The 22,025-nt window shown below is 45.4% G+C and overlaps 1 protein-coding gene across 2 annotated transcripts; it reads left to right on the top strand.

Annotated features, from left to right (window-relative positions):
- Positions 1 to 11,075: 11,075 nt before the first annotated feature.
- Positions 11,076 to 21,369, top strand: fgf18a (fibroblast growth factor 18a). Of its 2 annotated transcripts, none has more exons than XM_044364237.1 (5): positions 11,076 to 12,697; positions 16,241 to 16,280; positions 16,465 to 16,645; positions 18,297 to 18,403; positions 18,589 to 21,369. In XM_044364237.1, the coding sequence occupies exons 1-5, from the start codon at positions 12,666 to 12,668 to the stop codon at positions 18,856 to 18,858; spliced, it is 630 nt and encodes a 209-aa protein (XP_044220172.1). In that variant the 5' UTR covers positions 11,076 to 12,665; the 3' UTR covers positions 18,859 to 21,369. The 2 variants fall into 2 exon arrangements, with proteins under 2 accessions (XP_044220172.1, XP_044220170.1); XM_044364235.1 differs by having other exon boundaries at positions 11,077 to 12,697; positions 18,586 to 21,369.
- The last annotated feature ends 656 nt before the right edge of the window (positions 21,370 to 22,025 follow it).

The raw sequence follows: 22,025 nt of genomic DNA, 5'->3' as shown, positions 1-22,025 counted from the left end.
TCTCTCTCTTTCTGGATCAAGTCTTTGGGGGCACAACCTTTTTGTCCCCCCCCATCCTGCTTTCCATCTCATCTCCCGAGTATTCAATCTGTTTGTCTACTTTAGAAGTGCTGTGAAAGTGATGTGGCCTCTATGATCCAACCTTAAGAGTGTGTGCATGTGTGTGTGCATGTGTGTGTGTGTGTGTGCATGTGTGTGTGCTCAAAATATGCTGATGGTATGAACCGTGTGTGTGGGTACGTGCATAAAGCGTGCAATCTATTTTAGTGTTTGTGCACCATGTGTATGCGTGCGCACGTCTGTGCACGGTGACCGCTCTTGAAGGCGAATCAAAGTGCTCTGCTTTCAATAAGAGTCACAATCAGCAAAGTGGCAGCAAGCAATGACATCACTGCAGCTGGGTCCCCAGCTGGAGCACAGAGAAGACTTTGGCAAGTGTGTGTTTGTGTGTGTGCATGTGTGTGTGACTCAGTTTATGTGGACGTACGTGTGTAACAGAGTCAAAGACCACTGTATGCATAGTTTATTTGTAATATGCATATTTCATGCAATTCGTAAACGCCGTGGCAGAGCAAAACGCAAGCAGGTCCATGCCAATGTAAAACCTTTCCTCGCAGTGTTTATGAGTGCGTGTGTGTGAGTGTGTGTATGGTGGCTGAGAGCGTAAGTGAGATTTCCAACCTCAGTCGTCCCCGTCAGTCTCTCTGCACATTCTGTGCCTTGTTTCTATTGGAGCAGACAGTGCTGCGGTGAGAAAAACAACAGGAATTTCATCTGTCATTGATTAAGCCCATTAACGGTGGTGTCTGATGTCTTTTACACTCATTCCACACACACCGACATGCAGCTGCACTCACAAATACACAAAGTTACACACACACACCCACGCCCCCGCCATACTGCACTGCTACCAAGACTACCATACAGTAACGGGCACACCATGGAATATCATCAAGATCCACATATGTGTGTGTGTGTGTGTAGGTGTGTGTGTGTGTGTGTTGTGTGTGTGAGTTTGTGTTGGGTGTGAATGGATTTTCACACGCTAAGTCATGCAAGCCGGAAAATACTGATCATAAACTTCCAACCAGCATGAGCAACTGACAACCCCACAGAGCAACACACACACACACACCATGCTACTGGACTCACAAGCTACTGACGCGGTTTACACACATGCATGTGTTCATTTACATACACACACACACACACACACTGTAAACTGCTCACACATCAGTACAAACCAGTCTTTCAAACACACACACACGACACAGCCGCTGAAAACACACTGCTACTGAGCATACCACGCAACCAGACACTCCAAACTCACTAAACAAATGTCTGATGTTGTCACTCTGGTATTTACCACCCCACCACTGTCATTTTATAAGCCAGCCTCAGTACGTTGAATGTGCACGCATTGTGATTTTAGCTGCACGCTGAAAGTGAAGCTCACATAATGTGACAGTTATTGGTTGAAAACAGAGCTGAATGGCTACAGTTCCACTACGTCAACACAGTTTACGTCTCTGTTTCACTGCAGAATAAAATATTTAGTGATCTACTTGAACACCTGATGTGAAGATTTAGATATCATATCACAGTAGACACAGAACTCTGCACTGTCGGCTGTTTTACACAACTCCAAAATCCATCTAGTAAAAACACGTCCGTCCAACCTGCCTCGTTCTCAGTCCAGACACTGAGAATCTGGTATTACAAAGCATCCATTTACAAACTGCCTTGAGCTTTCAACCACATCTCACAGTCATCCTCAGCAGATGGTGTTTGCTCAATTATTATCACGTGACAAGTGTGGAACTTTGGTCACGTGATCACAAGTGGTCTGTATAAAGGGAAGATCACAACCCCTGTCTGTGTTCGGACGTGATCTTTGTAAATGATAACAGAGCTATTTCCAACTGACCAAACTCTATCCACTGAGGAAGACCATGGGATGCAGTTGAAAGCTTTGAAGATGGCAAGCAAGTGGACTTTGAGTTTTGTTTGTTTTTCAACTGAGAATATTATCTGTCATACGCATTACAGGAAACTGTATGAAATGATTCATACTTTAAACTTTAACCTTGAGGTAATGCTTCAGTCACAGATCTGCATCTTAGATTAAATATTTTATTCAGAGTTTTTTGTATATAGTTTCTTTATAATGCTGGAACACGTTCAGTGTTTGTGACATGACCATAATGTGACCATAATAAAGTTTAATCTATAGACATTTAAGAGGAGTATCAGATTCAGGAATTATATGTAAATATATATAGAAGTAAGACAATATTGAATATACAGACTGGTGAAACAAATTAAAGGAAAAACCAACATAAATTGTCTTTGTAAGATGTTTGTAAGAGTCACAACGAACCTCCAGAACAGCCTCAGTGCTGCTTGACATAGATTCTCCAACTCTCTGAACTCTACTGGAGGGATGAACACTGCTCTTCCAAATGATGTTCCCTCATTCAGTGTCTTGATGATGGTGGTGGAGAGCGCTGTCTAACATGTTTTTATAGTGTTTATTCTGATGTTTTTATGTTGTTCTTTTTATCTCTATGTGACCACTCCTTTAAATCCCTGTTTTATTGTAATTTCTGTGTATGTTGTTCCTTTAAATTTTGTTTTATTTTTCTATGCTCTCTATCTCTCTCTATTGAAATGTGTATGCTAAAATTGCACCTACATTTTATGGTATTGTGTTTTGTGAGGCACCTTAACTATTTTTTAGAGGCACAATAGAAATAAAATTTACTTACTTACGTCTGTCCAGAATCTCCCACAGGTGTTGTGTCGTGTTGAAATCTGGTGTCTGGTGGCAAAGGCCATAAAATATGATTGACATCATTTTCATATTCATCAAACCATTCAGACAGCCCTCATGCCCTGTACAGAGGTACCTGCATCTATTATGTTTCTAAACTCATTTATTCAGATTTCTTGAATTTGTCTTGACATCTGTATGTGGAAAATGTCAATTATCAATTTCATAGGCTTGTTCATACAAATAGGAGGTTTCAATGATGTGCAACATTTGAAAAAATGTGCAGGAATATTTAGTTGCATTTGCTCAATACAAAGGAATTTAGTTGAAGATAATTTAGATGTTTATAATATGAGTTTCCTATTCTTTTCCATTTTTTAATGTTTTATCCAATATGTAGTTGTGTGCGTATTCACAGTCTCTGAAGTTTCCCTTCACTTCGGTCAGCCCAGCTCTCAGCAGATCATTAGAGTCTAAAATAGTTCCTCCATAATAAAAATAATTTTCCTCCAACCGAGCTGAATACAGGCTATTGAGTTGAGGAGAATAATTTAACCAAATGGTTGTCCACCAGCTGTCACTACTTGATTCATTCATTTTTTACTGCAGAAGCAAAAGGGAGTTATGACTTGCATGATATAAAAATAGAGCTTTCAAAACTCACAAATTTATTATGACTGCAGTTTAATCCTCCAACAATCCAACTTTGAGTTTCAAACCAGTCAAAGCCAAACATTATTATATGTATCATAAAATACACTGTATGTACACTGGCAAAGCCCTCTGCAAGTGCTCCAGGTTTTAATCCTTTCAGCAATAGAATAGAATAGAATAGAATAGAATAGAATAGAATAGAATAGAATAGAATAGAATAAAACTGAGCTGAGCACAAAGCATATTGCAGCACAGCAGAACAGGAGAGGAGAGTGAAGCCAACAGCAGAGACCTAAGGGAACATAGCAGTGATGAGGGACGGCTACCAGAGACACCCAGCAACTCACGTTGGTGTGCAGAGCAACCCGTACATACTGATACACATGGGCCATAAAAAACACACATGTCTATACATATAGATACACAGACCAGGGCAGGGGTGCACACACACACACACGCTATGCTCACAAGTACCTGCACACATAAGTAACCACACAGACAACACACCTGTAGTGCACATGCATACACATCTTTGTTTCAGTACTCAACGAACACATGAACTCTGGTCTGAATTACTGCTTGTAATCATGAATCCATTCTCATCTGCATGTTTCCTCTTATCTTTTTCTCTGCGCTTCCCCTCTCCATCTCCGTCCTTCTTCTTCTATCAAATTCCAGGGATCTGTCACATTCCATATTTCCATCACAGGAGACAGCCCCGTAGCCGTGCCGCTCTCCAGAAGTCCACAGCTCTGTCCAACACACCGGTCTGGCTCCAGAATCCTGTCATGTGCTATAATTTAGCTTTTTCCAGAACGCTTTACATTCTCTCTGACTGTCACTTCCCATATATCACTGTCATTCAGTGCATCTGTCGGGGGTCTGGGAAAAGGGCTACGGGTGAGCGGAGGTGTCATCGGAATCCTGTCCGAATGTTTCTTGATAGTTTCCTACGCTCCACACGCACAAACACACAGACACACACACCTCACCTCAGTCTGAATGACAAAGGGCAGAGGAGAAAGGCAGGTGGGTTTACGCAGAGTGAGGGGTCGAAGAGAGTAGATAAGTGACAGAAGCCAACAGAGGGAGTGTGAGCGAAGGGGAAAGAGCGTGAGAGAAAACGAAAGAATGAGAGGAAAAGGGAGAATAAAACAACAGGCAAAGTGGGAGAGAAAAGGAGAGGGAGAAAGCCTCCTGAGTGCTTTTTTTGCTCCAACGGGACAAAAGGTTACAGCATGACGGGGGTAGGTGTCAGGTGATGTGTGACAAGTCCAAATTAAAGATGACATAATGGCGGGGGCCCGGATGGGGTCCAAACTGGGGGCTGACTGAGACTTAGGGTAGGGGTAGACCGTGGCAACCAAGTCGAGCTGGGCCATGCTGGGCTGGGCTAGGCTGGGGCTGGGCAGCAGGGGGCTACCCTGCAGGCTCCTCCATATGGAACGCGTTAGCCTAGCGATTGCTAATGAAATGCAGGCTGACGTCAGGCAGACACCCACCCATTGTTTTGCTGCTTAATTTGTTATAATATTTGTCTTACAAATGAGGATTTTGCCAGGACAGAGGAAGAATGAAAGGCTACAGGCCCTCATGAACAGAAAGTGGGCAAAAGGTTTTACAGTAAGAGCCCAACGTTAAGACGGCATTGACAGTGGAGGTAGAGAAAAGCTATGGGACTTAGCATAAGTGCTAACACAAGAAGGGCCAGGGCCTCAGCTGTCTAAGTGGGAGGTATAGTGACCGGAGGACTAACATGGGTGGGTGAGCTGGAAAGGGAGGGACCGCTGTAAGAGGCTGGGAGTATGTGTTAATTGCATATGGAAGTTTTTAGCATAAACAAACCTTTCTGCATTACTCACAACAATTTCTTTTAGGAATGCATCATTCAGGCTACTCCTGCAGCTGCCTGCCTGTTTTATGCATCCTCATTTACACTCTTTCAGTAAGTGTTGTTTTTTTTTATAATTCTCTCTCTCTCTCTCTCTCTCTCTCTCTCTCTCTCTCTCTCTCTCTCTCTCTTCCTCTCCTTCAAGCCCATTCACCCAGTTTCCAATATACAGAAAAGTCTTCCTAAAATAGGCTCAGTGGAGCAAGTTTAAGAATGCTTTTGTTATTCCAAAGAAGTTGCTGTAATTGACCACCACCTGGGCATCTGGCAGAAGTCACAGTGAGCCAGAGAGCAAGGGATACAGTGGGAGAGGAAGGAGCTGTGAATGGAAAGAATGAAAGAAACGACAAAACAGAGATGAACAAATGGAGACTGAGGAAAGACAAGAAAGGAGGAGAGATTAATGGAGGGGAGGAGGTGGGGGGGAGGGTGAATGATGGAAAGTGTATGTGCTATGCCCCTCTCTCCCTCTCCCCTCTCTTTCTCTCTGTCTCTCTTGCTCTCCCACTCTGACATGTCAGTTCGAAGGTGCTTTATTGGCATGAGTAATGATGGGAGGTGTTGCCAGGGTAATTACATAGCACATTAAAGGGTTTTATAAACATTACAGTTCCTCCTTTGCCCGGTGGCAAGGCCAAAGGGGCAGGAAGAGGGAAAAAACAGAATGAGAGAAATGGACACAGTGAGAGGGAGCAGGAACAGCACAAAGGAGAGCAGAGAGGATGAAAGAGTAAAGGGCATTACTGGGGAGGAGGGGGAGGAAGAGAGAAGGAAGGAGTGTGGAAGAGATGAACAGAAAAGATGACAGGAGCGAAGGTTACCATGCTCAAGGATTCCATCGCTGAGCGCCTGAACATGAAACAGGAAGAAAAAAAAAAAAAACAACATGCCGGATCAGCGTCCAACACAAACCACAGCTGCAATTCACATCACTATGCATGGAGAGCAAAGGATAGCTGCCTCTCACATACACACATGTGCACACACCGACACAACTTTGTGCATACCCTTGTTGACACAATCTTCAGCATTCACACTATAAGCCACACACTCAGCTGTGCACAGTCTGTCACTGAGGGTCATGACACACTCACTCAACCAAACACACACAACCACAAGGACCATAATTAAACAAACATCCACCCATTCGCTGAGAATTGCATATTTATGTACAACCTCATTGGTCAAAAGCAATTAGCTAGAACATCCTCGCAGAGCGCACGAAGCAGCTCCTGCCAGTCAGTGTCAGACAGCATGCAGTCACCACTCCTGCAGTAAGTCTTCATCACACAAGTCTTTTTTTTTTTGTTTCACCCTTTGTTTTGAAGTGTTGTCCATTGTCCATAGAAATTCATTACTATCCCTGGTTTAATTAATTGGGATGATCAGATTAGAAGTTCTTGACTTGTTGGCCCCTATATGAGGTCATGTCATGGCTTCCTGAAGATGTTGATAAAAGATCCAGATGTATAATGATAGAGGCGTTGAAGTTTGATGTCTTTATGTTTTTTTAAATACCACTCTACCGACGCAAAGTGTCCAAGCTTCAGCAAGCGGTCCTGCCAGATGGCACAGAGGCAAAGACATCTAATAGACACAGATGTATGTGGATATTTTGGCAGACATCATTTACAACAATGACAATAAACCTTATAAATATATAATAAAATATGATTCTGGAGCCACTGAAAGAGCACCCTAATGAAAATCATTGATGGTAGATGGCATGACGACAGGTGTAGGCTGAAGAACAAGGCTTACTGGGCACGATTCGCTCTGTAAAACCAGGCTTTGGCCTAACAGTGACAAGCTAGATTGCATGAATAATTACCCTGACATGAGTCCAAAGCAGCATCAAACCCTCCAACTTGAAAGTGTCAAAGTAAAGTTATTCCAGTGCTTCAGCTGGGCTATGTATAGAGACAACAGCTGCAATGGATTCCAGGGCGCAGAGGAGAGTAAACGTTCATATTCATTGGATTAATCTTGCTAAGCGAGAGAAAGGAGCAGGCTGTGCACCACCAACATCGCCGCTAATAAAAACAATATTTTGCTTTTCTCTTCATCTCAACCGCGGCTCACTATCACACAAACGGCTCTCCGCTAATTAATTCCTGCTCTTACTTAGTTGCAGCTGTCGATTCTCTCATCTTGCAGACGCAGACAAGTGGCGAACAGGTTCTCATTTCAAAGCCCGGCACACTGTACACATTCCTTGACTTTGCATGGGCCCCCCTGTCATCAAAGGGCCTTTATTAAGTGTCTCATACATTTACACATTGGGGAACAGTTTAAACTTGGCCCGTGATTAACAGAGCAGGGATATCTATCCCAGGAACCAATGTTAGGCTGACATCTCAACATCTGATGTGAAGTTTAAGGCTCATGTCTGCAGGTATTAATCAAAGCCACAAGCCTCTCTCTCCCTCCAGAGATCCCACATACACACAGGCCTGCTTCTCCAGTCCCTCCTCCCATCCAAACATATACAGCCCATACCTTATAGACAAAGCTAATTGGACACAATCCACTGCACGTGACACATCCAAATCTGCACAATGTGTCACCAGGATGATGGATTGCATTTATACTGTTCAAAGTTTTTAAAGTGTCTAACACTTTAGAGCACACAGCGGGGGGATGATATCGCCTGTCTGCCAACTTGTCTTTGACTAAACCAAGGCATATCTAAACTTGACTCCTCACACACACACCACTACACACACACGCACACATACATCCCACTGTCATAATGAGTCAACAACTGGCCCGCGGCTCAGACGCTCCAAGCTCTGCATTAGGTTCCACTCCAGTCACCCATAACATAGAGTCCAGCACACCCTGCCTCTCCTCCACGGTGACCTTGGGGTCAGGCCAGAATATAATGAGAGTGCTGTTTGGGGATTTGTTGGACTGTGATAGAGAAAGGGCAAGCACACGCAATGCACCCTGGGTCTTTGTCTGGGTGCTGATGGTATTGACGAGCGCTGATCGATGTTAATTGCTAGACAGAATGGCCATATTGACCAGGCTCCCTGGATGAAGAAGCCTGCAGGCCCAGTCAAAGAGAGAGAGACAGAGATACAGGGAGAAAAAGCTGCTGGGCCCAGACCTACAGCAGCTACTGGGCCCCAGATATACACACACACACACACACACAGCTCTCATTCACTTTAATGAGTCGAGAGAGGAGCACAAAGGCATAACGTCCATCAATGCCAAGTCTATTCAACACAACAGAGGGTATATGCAAAAAATATGTGTCCTGGTGTGTGTCTCTTTGTGTTTGTGTGTGCACATGTGCATGTATGAATAATGTGTGCGGCAAAGTTGGTCTGCATGAAAGTACGACGGTTTTTTGAGCGCGGGGAAACGGCAAGGAGACATCCATGTATGTGAGGATGTGTGTGAATACAGGTTTGTGTGTGCGTCTTAGCTAAGGATCAATAGGCAGGAGCTGCAGAGGCAAAGACATGGGCAATCAATATGCTGGCTGCAAACAGAGGGAGGGACAGAGTGAGCAGATAAAAAACAGCCGGGGAGATTAAAGAGACAGATAGGGAGGACAGAAAATGAAAGAGAGAAAGAGTGATGTGACAGAAGGGGCGAGAGAGAGAAAAAAAGGCCTGTTTGGTTTTAAATCAGTTTCCCCCCCAACTTTGGGTTATTTTTGGGACAATGTGCGTGCAAACCAGGTAACATTTTGTTTCTTTCTGCCAGCACAAACACCTGACGATCATTTCACTCCATCATGAACTTTACATGCAGCAAGTAATTACAGGACAAAAAAAATTGTGAAACTTACTCCAAGTACAGCTTTGTCTAACGAATAATAAGGTATGAATGCTTGAGCAACAACTTTATATTTTAATGGTCTCTGACCCCAGATGAAAATAAGGCCTCAAGTCTTTCATTTGTACCTTAATGGATGTTCATACTGCTGAGCCAGATACCTTAACTCTTGTCTCCCAGAAGAATCTCATAAATTTTATGAATTTACAATGGCAATAAGACAATCTCATCTTTTGGAAAATCTACTACTATCTGCAAATCTACCACTACTATTAAATCAGGCTTTTGTGTATCATATGAATGAAGTTTGGATGTTCTGCCTGCTAGTCCGTCCTCCACCAGTATACCAAGATGTGCTGTAGTCCCTTTTCTGAACCCTTCCATCTGGGCTTAAGAGTACCAGACGGGCCCATACCTCATCACCAGAATGTGGTTCAAATCCCTCTCCACAACATTTACACTCTTGTCCCTTGCAGCAGTGCGGTGAGCAGCGAAAAAGCACCCAGACACAGGTGCAAAGACAGAGAGAGCCAGTGGTAGGAAAGAAGGCCAAAGGCTTGTCTATGGAGCATGACTGGAAAGGCATTCAACCACAGTACCCCTACCCAGCCCAGCTCAACCCTGTCCAGTTGCAGAAGTCTGTGTGTGTGTGTGTGTGTGTGTGTGTGTGTGTGTGTGTGTGTGTGTGTGTGTGATTTGAAAGTACAATGTTGAAAAGAATAAGCCTACACTTGGAGCCAAGATAACTGTCCCTGATGTATGAGGCCAACCCCCTCCCACCTCCACACACACACACACACACACACACTAAGAGAGAGAATAGAGAGGAGAGTAAATTTGTGCGAGTGTGTGTGTGTATGTGTGTGTGTGTGTGTGTGTGTGTGTGTGTGTGTGTGTGTGTGTGTGTGTGTGTGTGTGTGTGTGTGTGAATGAAAGGTATGGCAGGAGTGTTGTGTTGGCTTGGCTGACCGTCTGCGGTTGTGCGGCAGTGAGAGGGAGTTTTGGGAGCTCAGAGCGGGCGTTGCTGCCGAAATCCCTGAGAAATGTTCGTTTTGGATCCGTATCCGTGCTTACATACCGCCCTCCCGACTGTCTCTCATTCTCTGTTTCATTTTTCCCTCTTAAGGTTTAACTTAAAAGTTATGAAATGGGGAGTCAAAATACATCACTTGAAAGCGCAGCGACTCTGAAGAGTGTGTGTGTGTGTGTGTGTGTGTGTGTGTGTGCGTGTGTGTGCGTGTTTGTGTGTGTGTATGAGTGAGTGAGTGCACTGCCCTCCACACTTCATCCTGAGTACGGGGCCACTGAGGCTGCAGGGGTGAGGTTATCTTTGGGGGAGATAATAGAGGGCAAGAAGTCTGCTTGGTTTCAAGGCAGATGTTCACTTGACGGAGGCAGGTGGCTTTGTTTTATAAGAATCTTTTTTTAAGTTTTTTTTTCCACTTTCTCTTTCGGTTAGAGACATTTTCAAGAGCCCAATTCATTTATTCAGAAATGTACTTTAAAATCGTATTTTCTGGAGATAAGTGAATTCATCCCGATAAAATTACATAATTCAAATAGTTTCCAGTGCATTTTGCTTTTTTCAAGATTTTCCACAAACACATATTAGTTGAAATAAGGCAGAATAGATATCACAAATAACGACCTGTACGAAAATTTCCTGATTAGAAGTTAGTTTGTGTTGTAAACAAGAGACATTATCTCACCTCATTAGCAGATGTTTTTCACTTAAAATTGATAGTTTTTCAGTGTTAGTTTGGTCGGCATCGCATAGCGACTGACTAATCCCATTTTGATCCAATAAGTGTGCATATGCGTGTGAGTGAAGGGGAGAGAGAGGGAGAGAGAGAGAGAGAGAGAGAGAGAGAGAGAGAGAGAGAGAGAGGTGGGAGGGGGTGAGGAGAGGAGAGGAGAGGAGAGGAGGGAGGGAGGGAGGATTGATCCGCGTCTGTTAAAATCTTGTTCTGGTTTTTCTTGGAGTGAGGTCTGTGCCTGCCGACGCGCCTCTCCTGTGCAGCCCCCCTCAAGAAGAGCTTTTTATGGAAGGAAACCTTGGAATTTTTTGAAAGGGAGAAAGATCTACATAATACCAGAAAAGTGGATAAAAAAAACGCACGGCTGGGTTCTTTCTGCGTTCTCTCTTGCGTTTTCTCCTCTGGTGTCTGAATGAAACAGGGAGGCAGATATAAGGGGGAGAGGGACGGTGCAGGTTTTGGACTGGGAGTCGATCTGTCAGTGTGATTTTGAGTAAACACGTTTCCAGTGGGCCCGTTTAACTTTTATTTCTTCAGAAACTGGCGAGCTCGTCTCCTCTCCTCTTGCACCGCGGAGTTCGGTTTTTTCTCGGAACGAAGAGACTTTCGTGTTTTTTCCCCTTCAGAGAAACTGCTTAAACTTTCTACGTTTAAAAAAATAAATAAAAAGATCGGATTGCATTTTCCCCCTTCAAACATTTTGGAGGTGATGTCATCGTGCTGTGTTTTGGCTGGTATTGTGTCGAGAAGGCGCAGGGAGGACTACTGCAGCCAGGCGGTAACCAGCGGCTGAGGCAGCGGGGAAGTCCGGAAAATCAGGTGCAAAGTGCGGCTGTCATTTCCTCGCTGTGTCGCGGGTGGCTGAGTCCGCCACCCAGTCACAGCTGTTCTCATCCTCTCCAGCCACCCCTCCCTCCCTCGTCTTTCCTTCTCCTTTATTATCCCTTCCCATTCTCATTCAGCACTCTCCATATACCCCTCTGAGCTGGACCGCTCCGGGACCTTATCACTCTCTCTGTCGGACACTGTTGGTCGGTGTCACCTGAGCCACAGACCCGTTGATCCAGCGTGGGGGCGCAGACATGACCGAGACCGCCTTGCATTACCCTGCGCCCGCAGAGCCCCCGTCTCCAGCTCGCCGTTTGCTCCATCAGCCAACCCAGGTAGCTCACCTCCAACAGTTCCTGTTCCTGCACTGCTGGGAATAAACCTTCCTCCTGCTCCTGTCTGTGTTGGGACAAACACTCCTTTCTTCTGTCATCTCACCTACTACAGAATTCATTTTGGAGACCAGAAGCTTGCTGTTGCGCTGAAACGTTACGCATTGGATTACGCAGAAGATTACGCACGCTCCGCATCTGTCCGCAGGGCCAAGCATCATTCAGAGGGTCAACAAGGTCGATTGGAGTTTGTAATCTGTGAGGCGTGCGCGCGCTTTCACCTGTTCGTCTCCTTGTCGGGGACGCGCAGCGTTTAAAGCCCTAACCTTCCCCCTTTGCTCCCCCGCCCATCCGTCTCTCCCCCGGTCTGGACAGCTGTTAGAGGTTGCCCGGCGGTCACAGTGGCACAGTTACTCCGGCCTCACACCCCACCTTGCCCGCGCCTGTACATTTACCCACGCCGGGGGAACCGGGGCACGCCGCCGCCGATGCCAACGGGAGTGTCCGCTGACTCTTTGACTCTGCACAACATCCAGCGGATTCCAGCCACAGAGGGGAACTCTCCGGACTGTCGGACTGGCTCAAACCGAGCGAGGAGACTGTCTCTGGGCCAAGTTCCATAGTGGAGGGGGGAAGCAATGTGGTCCCTTCTTTCCACGCTGACCGTCTTGTAAGTCACTTTTATCACTTTATTGTGTAATAATCTCATTTTCCTACTCAGGTTCTTTGTCTTTTTTCAGTTGTTTAAACTATTTCCATGAAAGGCCTAGCTATAGATGAAGATGATGGAGAGGAAGGTTGCAGTGTCTAACGATTACATCACTCCTCATCAGTCCCCATAGAAAACATGCCATGGAAGGCCCTGTTTTGATTGGCTGACAGTTCAGGGTCACTGGGTCAGAGTCAGGGCCATGTTACTCATAAAACCTGCCATAAACATCTCCATCACCATCTGCACTTACTTCAGGGATGGCCAAGCTGGCTTAGGGAAGGCCATTTTCCCATCGCCAAAAAAATGTTTTTTTTCCTATTGAAAATATTTCAGAAGTTGAGTCAAATAACACCGGCTTTATCTAGTGGGATAGGAAAATGATATAGTGCCAAGAGCAAATCTAAGGGAGGAGGATACAGACTCAGGGGGCTTGAGTTTGCCCATTCGAGGTGTGTCTTGTTAAAAGCCAAGGGATTTATTTTTCTTTCTTTGTGTCGGCTGTACTTCTCCCAGATGGCAGTCATCTCCAGATACTTCTCATTCCTCACACAACCTGGACAGGGTGTGTGCTGCTGCTGCTGCCGCTGCTGCTGGTGTCTGCCTGACTTTCTCTCTCCTCTGTGTCTCCCTCACACTCTCCACTTACCTACCTAACTGCCTACATCTGTCTTCCTGTCTTGCCTATACCCCATTTTTCCACAGATACTTGCTCAGATAAAAAGTATGAATTAATAACTGATGAATGATGGCGCCCCTGGCAGTATCTGAGGAGGAGCAGTCGGAGTGTTTAGTCTGCTGGTTTTAGTTTAAGTCTACCAGAGCCAATAATCTATCCATTCATTTCCTTCTTGCCTATCGCTTTTACCACAGCCACTTCATCATATCTGCACTTATTCTCAAAACATGTTGTTTTACCAACTTGACGATGTGTCTTCAGCCAGTGAGAAAAGCCACAGGCCTTTTGCCACAACAACCTGTTGCTCTTCTCCTAAAGCCACAGCTTCATATCAAGGCCCTCTGCTTCTCTAACCAGTGCTCCACCGTTGGGTTTGTTACTGCTGATACCACTCACACGCCCACTAGCCTAACCACTATTCCTCACCAAGGGCCACTGCTGAACATCTGAAACTCTTGCAACGTGCCGAAGCCCACTGCTGCAGTGTTGGCCTACCACTCTAACCACTGCTACACACAGCTGAAACCGCTGCTCTGCACTGAGTCCCACCAGGCCGACCGCTCTCACTCCACGCTGGTGCCCAGTCCTCGGTGCTGAGGCCTGCTAGTCTAACCGCAGCCTCCATATGGTAGATCTGCTGGGACGCAGGTTTATGATGTCAGACCCTTGCTTGTTTTGGCAGCCGGCCAAGGCGCACCGGGCTTTCCCTCTCTCCATACCTCCTTCTGTCTTTACTTCCCCGACTTTTACTGTGCGCTCTCTTATTCTCTCATTTTCTCATCCCTCCCCCACCCCCGGCTGATCCTGTCTCCCTCTTTCCTCTCTCCTTCTCTTTCTCTCTGTGGCTGGCATAATATGGAGTGTCTGTGGTTTTTGTGGGAGCAGGGGAATCCAGTGCAGAGGCACTTTTCCTGCAGTGTCCTCGGCGGCAGTGCAGCCGTGGTGTTTTAACAGCTGAGAGTCCTCACAATGCACAGGCGCTCAGGTTTTTTCGGCTGCGCAGGCAAAATGTGAGGGCCAACACTCTACTGCATTGCCCAGGATGTCTGCATCTATTAGAACAGCTCAAGGGCCAACACACCAGCTATGGGAAAGAAAAGATTGGGAGGAGAAAGGCTGAGAGAAAGGAAGCAAGATGTTTGTGATGGTATATATGTGTGTGTGTGTGTGTGTGAGTCAGGAGGCAGTGACATGTGTTACGATGTGCATGAGTTGAACCCCCTTCCTCTTTCTTTCCCATTATTTATCTTTTTGTCTACTTCTCACGCCAGACCACACTCTGTGGTTATACTACTGTCTCTCATTTTGGCATTTTTTCTTCTCCTTTCTTAGAGGTGTAACCTTAGTCTTTTTTTTTTTATCCCTCTCTCCTCTTTCTCACATCTGTGCATCTGCCCACTCTTTCTGATTTTATCTCACCTCTTTTATTCTCTGTCAGCATTCTCTGGCTTCATCTCCCCTCTGTTTATTCTTACATCACCTTCCTCTGTCCTGCGTTCTCCCAATCCCTTTGTGTACCTCTCAGTCTACCTCTCTCTCCTCCTCGCTATCTCCCTGTCTCAGCAGCGCGTACATCTTTGCTTTGGCCCAGCTGTCAGCTGCCTGCTCCTCCTGTACACACACACACACACACCCTGCACACATCTGCACATCTGTGTGCATGCCCATGACAGTGCGGAGGAGTCGCCTTGCTAACCCCAAACATAAAGGAAGATGGGAGGCAGGGAGCGATAGGAGAAAGGTAGAGTGGACAGAGAGGCGAGGAAAGAGAGAGATAACGTAGAGGAAAGATAGGGAGGACAACAAGTCAGAGAAAGAGAGAGGAGCAGAGAGAGAAGAGGCATGCAGAGAGATAGCAAAAAATGAGGTGGGGAAAGACAAAAGTTGTAGGATTGCCTCTCAGCCCACACACTTGGTTCTGAACTTCATCAAGTCTTCAGCCACTAATTCAGAGCAGTTCAAGGACTGCCAGAGTAGATTTTGCGCAACTGAATTCCTCCCTTTCTAAAGCTGTAAATAACAATTGATATATTCAAGGTCAAGGTCTAAACTTCAATTAAGCAATGAAATAAAGTGAAAAGAATTTTAATTGTAACTATAACCAGCTGTTTCTGTCATAAACGTCTCTAAATGTCCAGATAGTCAGAAGGATAAGGTAGAAATAAGTAATAATACAAATAAATTATATTTTCACATGAACAATACACATATATTCTGTATGCTACACCACCATAATTATTCCCCATCAATTGATTCATCCATAAATCATCTTTCCACACATTTGGGTAGCTCATGTTCTCACTTATTCATAGCATCTCTAAATGTGACCACAGTCCACCGCTCTCCAAAGCCACATCACAGCAGCGTGTACACCTGTAGTCAAGCCCAGCTGTCTACATACACAGAGCAGCCAAATAAGTCAGCCCATTCCCTTAGATGTCCAAACCAAAACATGTTCTAGTTGTCTCGGCATGTTTGCCATTTCGCCATGGTCCAATCAGGTCATTTGGAGGCCAGATTTTGGTGTGGCGAAAGTCACTGACGGGTCAGAAATTAGGTTTGGAAAGAAGGCTGGTAGCGTAACTATAAACACTGCTCTGGGTGTTGTCTGTCTGCCGATCCTGGACATCTGCCTGTCTGTATGTCAAGTTGCTGTGCCAGCCGCACACCCAGCAGTGTGAGTAATCACCCAATAAGGGAAAGAGATGTTGAACAGAGAGAACAGCAGAGAAGAAAGAAATGGAAATGATGGTGTCACGCTTGACTTTTCCAACACTAAATGTTGCTTACATATTTCTAAATTCATCTGTTTCTACTTTTTCCAGATGTATCCAGATGTTGCTGGTGATGTGCAATCCATTACAGGTAAGAGTCTGCATGCTTGACAGTGAATGATTGTACAGTATAAAAGACATGTTGTATATTGGTAGTAGGTGAAAATTTTAAAGCCTGTTCATGACTCTGTATGTGTGTGTGTGTGTGTGTGTGTGTGTGTGTGTGTGTGTGTGTGTGTGTGCCAACCTCTGGATGTGTGTGTGTGTGTTCTCAGCAGGTACTTGGTGTGGATGGGGTCAACTTCAGTGTGCATGTGGAGAACCAGACACAGGTGCGAGACACCATGAGTCGGCGACACCACCGGGTTTACCAGCTCTACAGTCGCACCAGCGGCAAACACGTCCAGGTGCTGGGACGCAGAATCAGCGCCCGTGGAGAAGATGGAGACAAATATGGTAAGACACACACACACAGAGGTGCGCAGGGAGGCAGTAAACACACAGATTAACACTTTGGTACGTGTGTGAATGCGACACTGAGAAAGATTCTGACTTGCACACATGCACGCTCATACCATCTAAAGACTGCAAGTACAAAGACTTGAAGATTGACCAAGTGCATGCATGAACGGATACAGAATGCAGCTGTGCAGGCACACTCACAAAAGCACACACACATGCCTCCCCAGGCTTTGGCAGAGGGGCAGTGGAGCTTGTCTTGGGAGTACAAAGACCTCATCGACTGGCTGCTGACTCAATGATTCACAAGAGAGCAAAAGAAAGAGAAAAAGAGAGAAAGAAGGTGTTAGTGAAAAAAAAAAGTGTGAGTTAGACGCAGAAGCCTGGCAGGTAGAGTGTCGGACCGAGTGTTAGAAACTCATCTCCTTCATCGATCCCTGCATTGATTTCTCATCCTCCCTGTTGTCTCCTCTGGATTTAAAACAGCAGGCTTCCTCTCCCTCCCTCCCTCCCTCCCTCCCTCCATCCTTTACACTCCCTCTGTCCATCCCCCACTCCCTCCTCCTCTCCTCCTTCTCTGTCTGTAATGATGTCTAACCCATTCTTAAACTACACACAGAATCAATGGGCTGAAGAAAGCCAAGCCATAAAGCTAGAGTTCATATTTCTGTATGTACTCCAGCGGTGGCTCATATTGCACATCCCTTCCATTCACAAACATGTCAGGTTGGTAACGCGCCACTTCAAGCCATAAATTGGACCGTAGATGCAGAAGCCTGTCTGTTTTTGACAAATACCACACCAAAGAGTAAAAGAAACCAACTATGGCATTGAGGTATTACACAGGGGAACCAAGAGCAGAACGAGAAGAAATACAGCAAAGAAGGGGCGGGTGCATGAAGATATACACATGAAGTGAAAGAGCAGAAGGGAGACGAGAGGAGAGTTGGGGGAAGAGAGGAAGAGGGCAAGCAGGAGGGAGGTATTGATTTCTCTTGACCCCTTTGTTGACTAAGGTCATGTAGGAACCATTTTAGGGATTTATTTTTAAACAGGCACAAACGCTCTCTGAAGATGTGTAGTTAGTGAAGCGATATTGCCTGGAAGGACGAACATACATACACAAACACACATGCACACGCCTTAAAACAACAGGGTCGCAGACACTCAGTCTGAGTGTTCTCCTGCTTCTCCCAGGCCCACTGTGCTCTGTCTACTTTCGGCTGTTATCTTTTTTACGAGGCCCATTTGTGGTCAGCAGCCTCACATCCATGTGTGTGACCAGGCTTATCTTACAACCATCTGTCCAGCCAGAGACATTTACATCTGTGTGTGATTTATCAGCACGTTTAATGGCGACTATGAATCCTAAAACTGTGATTCGATGTGAATGCCTTACCTGGTTTAAAAGCCAAATCTGATTTAATGATGGTTGATAATCTGTGCAATTAATGTCACTCTGTTAATGGAAGCTTGAACGTTGTTTTTTTGCTATGGCAAGTGAACTAACTGAGCTCTAAATATGCGTTACCTTAATCTTTCTACCTTTAATACTTACGCAGTAAAACCTAATACATGAGAGATCTGGTAAACACTGGCACACTGTGGCTCTAATGTCTGTCTGTCATTCTGTCTGTCCCTTCACAAGCCCAGCTCGTAGTGGAGGCCGATACCTTTGGTAGCCAGGTGAGAATCCGGGGCAAAGAAACCAATTTCTACCTGTGCATGAACCGCCGGGGCAAGCTGGTAGGAAAGGTGAGACTTCTTTTGGTTAACACAGACATGTTTATTAAAAAAAAAATCTTATTGCTATTTTCATTCAGTTTCCTGACCAGCCTCTTTTTGTTTCTCCAAATGTGTGTGTGTGTGTGTGTCTGTGTGTGTGTATGTGTGTGTGTGTGTGTGGGTGGGTAACTGTGGTTTCTCTGCTCTCTCAGAAGGCCAGTAATCGAAGCGCCGACTGCGTCTTTGTGGAAAAGGTTCTGGAAAACCACTACACAGCTCTGATGTCAGCGCGCTACACGGGCTGGTATGTGGGCTTCACGAAAAGAGGGCGTCCTCGCCGCGGCCCCCACACACTCCCCAACCAACAGGACGTACACTTCATGAAGCGCTTCCCGCCTGGGGAGCAGCCTGACCTCACCACCCCCTTTCGATTCACCACCGTCAGCAAGCGGGGCAAGAGGGTGCGTGCTACTGGGCCCCGCTAGTAGTGGCTAACGCTAGCACCCACTGTCTTGTCATCCAAAGCCTTGACCTGAGCCTGCCAATGGCTAACCTAGTCATCTCTTCCGCCTCACATGACTGAACATCTCCCTTTGTTGGGACAAACATTGACCAGAAACTTGATGAATCATTCATGGGGTTTAGCTTTACACCTACTAATTTGCCACTACAGCCCCCTAGTTAGTGATCATTCCTCTCAGTTTTAGTTCCCTTACTGGACCAACTGGACCATTACTGGTCCATCACTGGAAGCTCTATGGACCTGGTCTGCTTCCCTTCATAGGCCAGAAATATTGACAGGGAACCTGAAGGGCAGCCAAACAGAGTCCCCAGCTTATGGCTCCACAAAGGCCTTTATTTCACAACCATGAAAACCACAAGGCCTTCATGTCTCCTGTTCTGGACCAGCTGGACAATGTCAAGTATGGGATTACAACTGGACCATGCAGGGAGAGAACAAGGGTGGGAAAGACTGACTGAACAAGGGAGTGGGTGCTTAGCCTATGGGATAAAGGGAAAACAGGAAGGAGAAGACAGGACAACCGCGGAGTGGACAAAGGGATAAAATGATCTGCACCGAACAAATAATGGACTGTTGACATGTGACGCACTTATTTTTCTCACTGCTAAATTGGTGAGAACCTGTGAGACTGTCGGATGAACGGATGGATGAATGAGGGAATGATTAAGTGAGTGACTTACTGACAAAATGCATGTTTGTAAGATGAAGAAATATATGTAACTGTGTGTGCGTGCGTGTGTGTTTGTGTGTGTGAGTGAGTGCACCAACAACCGTGAGTGAAGCTGGATCACGAGGGACTCTGGAGAGGGACCATACAGTCCCTGCATGAACCCGTGACAACTCACTGCAGGGACTGAAGCTTTAGGAACTGGAATGTATAAAAACCAAGCTGCACCAAAAAACAGCCAGCCAATCACAGAAAAACCAAACCAACGACCAACCAAAGACAACTGGAGACCTTCTTCATGACTCCTCTTTACGCCCTGCTCCCCCCACCAACCCCCTCCCCCCCAGGACACAACACCCTCTGCTTATAGGTGCAGAGGATGACGAGCGCAAGGGGGGAGCATGGCGGGGAGGGCGCCTTCTCTATTAGCATTGCTATAGAAACGACCCAGGGGATGATGCTCCCGTGCGATACCGTGGATACAGAATGCTGCTACCAGGACATTCAGTGGAACAAACCAAAGTCTCATGCATACACACAGGAGAAAAAATATTAAAGGGAACAATTTATTGAAAGTTATATATATATTATATATATAAAAGAAGACAGAAACCCTAAATAAGCAATCTTACTATGATGGTTACTATAATTATTACGATAAAATTATTTCATTTATTTATTTCAGCTCTGTGTGCAGCAGTCTTTCTCGACTCAGTAAACCTTACAGAAACATTTCCTGTGTGTCTTTGAACTGCTTCTTCACACGCTTTCTTTTCTGTCACGAATAGATTCACATTCAGAGAGGCTCCAGATGTGCTCAGCTGGCTTTAGTGTTCTATTAGTTGATCGATTGAACATTAATTGGCAATCTTTGATAACCTATAAATCATTTAAGTCCTGTATGAAGCAAGAATACTATACATTTGCTTGTTTTGGCTTCTGTAACGTGACGGTTAAATGGTTTTCTGCTGTATATAATTCTGATTTGAACATTGTTAGGTTTTGGATTGTTGGTTAAACAAAACAAGCAATCTCTTTAAACAAGTGTGATAAGCTTTAGGGATGGGCACTATGGTGATATGCACGGTGATGCAATATTAATTTGGCAAGTGTCACAGAATTGGTCATACTGTTTACACTGAGGGTATCCACCCCTGTATCCCATATGAATGATGATTATATCTCTGGCTGTATCAGACCATGGTTGATGCAATCAGTCAGACAGCGCAGTGATTTATGGTAATATTGTGTTTGAATGCGTTTTACATCAATTTTTAGGTATTAACATGTCTTACATATCACCATACCACCCACTCCAAAATGGGATTTTTCACCATTTTTTGACTAAACCACTAATTAATTAATTGAAAAAAAAGCAATCCACAGATGAATCTTTAATGAAAATACATGTTAGTTGCTGCTCTAGCTTGCTTTACAATTCTTAGAAAACTACTTAGGAGATTTGAAAACTTCCTCTGAGCAAGTATCAAGGGCCAATAGCGGACTGTCATGGCAACCTCACTCTCTTCCTCCTATCAGGTGTGAGAGTTATTGTAGCGATTGCATTTCCGACAGAACGCTCCCTGACACCTGCAGCACTTTTAGTCTGATTAGATTTCTGATAGAGCTGTGACGCGAGCACTTGAAGGCCACAGAAGAACGGACTCTCAAACTGTAAGTGGTTAGCATAGGTGAAGTAGCCACTGAAGCGCTCAAGATCTGATCTCATTAAATTGTACAAAAATACAGAAATAAGACTGACCAGCTTCACTCAAGAACCCTTTGAAATTGCCAGTCGTGCACCAACTTTTCTGCAAAAAACAACAGTCATCTCCATGTTGTAAAGTAATACCCTGAATATACAGCATGAAGGATAAGACAAAACAGGGGAAAGGAAACATGCAGTAGTGAGTTTGAGTTTCATAGCTGCTTCTCGTCTCATCTATCCTGCTCTTATCCCCCGCATCCCTCCCCTTCCTTCCCTATCCTAGCGGGAGGTCACTGAAGAGATGTCGCTGCCAAATGACCCAATCATGCCGGGAGACACAAACAGCTGACTCAGGGGGAAAAAAGGGTTGTACCAGAGGATTCCTATTGCAAGGCAGCAGGAATCTGTGCTGGAGGGGGGTGGTATAAGGAGGAGACAGTGGGGTGGGAGGGAAATGGGGGTGGGGTGGGGGGTGGGGGTCGGATAAAGAAGAGCGAGTAAGGGGTGGTGGTGGGGTGAGTTGTTCATTTCTGGAACGTTGCTCCAGTTCCACTCGGGAATGATGGAAATATTCTGCGTAGCCAAACCCAGAGTGGAAGGTGTATGGTAATCATGTCGGGGAAGGAATGCCAAATATGTGCGTGAGAACGGAGCTGTGACCTGAGAGCTGCAGGAATTATGGGCCAAAATCCCACAGACCCAGAGGAAGCACACACACCCATACACACATCATATACTAATGGTGCTCCACCAA

Source organism: Thunnus albacares, chromosome 10, assembly GCF_914725855.1.
Source record: "Thunnus albacares chromosome 10, fThuAlb1.1, whole genome shotgun sequence".
NCBI classification, from domain to species: Eukaryota; Metazoa; Chordata; class Actinopteri; order Scombriformes; family Scombridae; genus Thunnus; species Thunnus albacares.
This window is presented reverse-complemented; position numbering and strand designations above follow the sequence as displayed.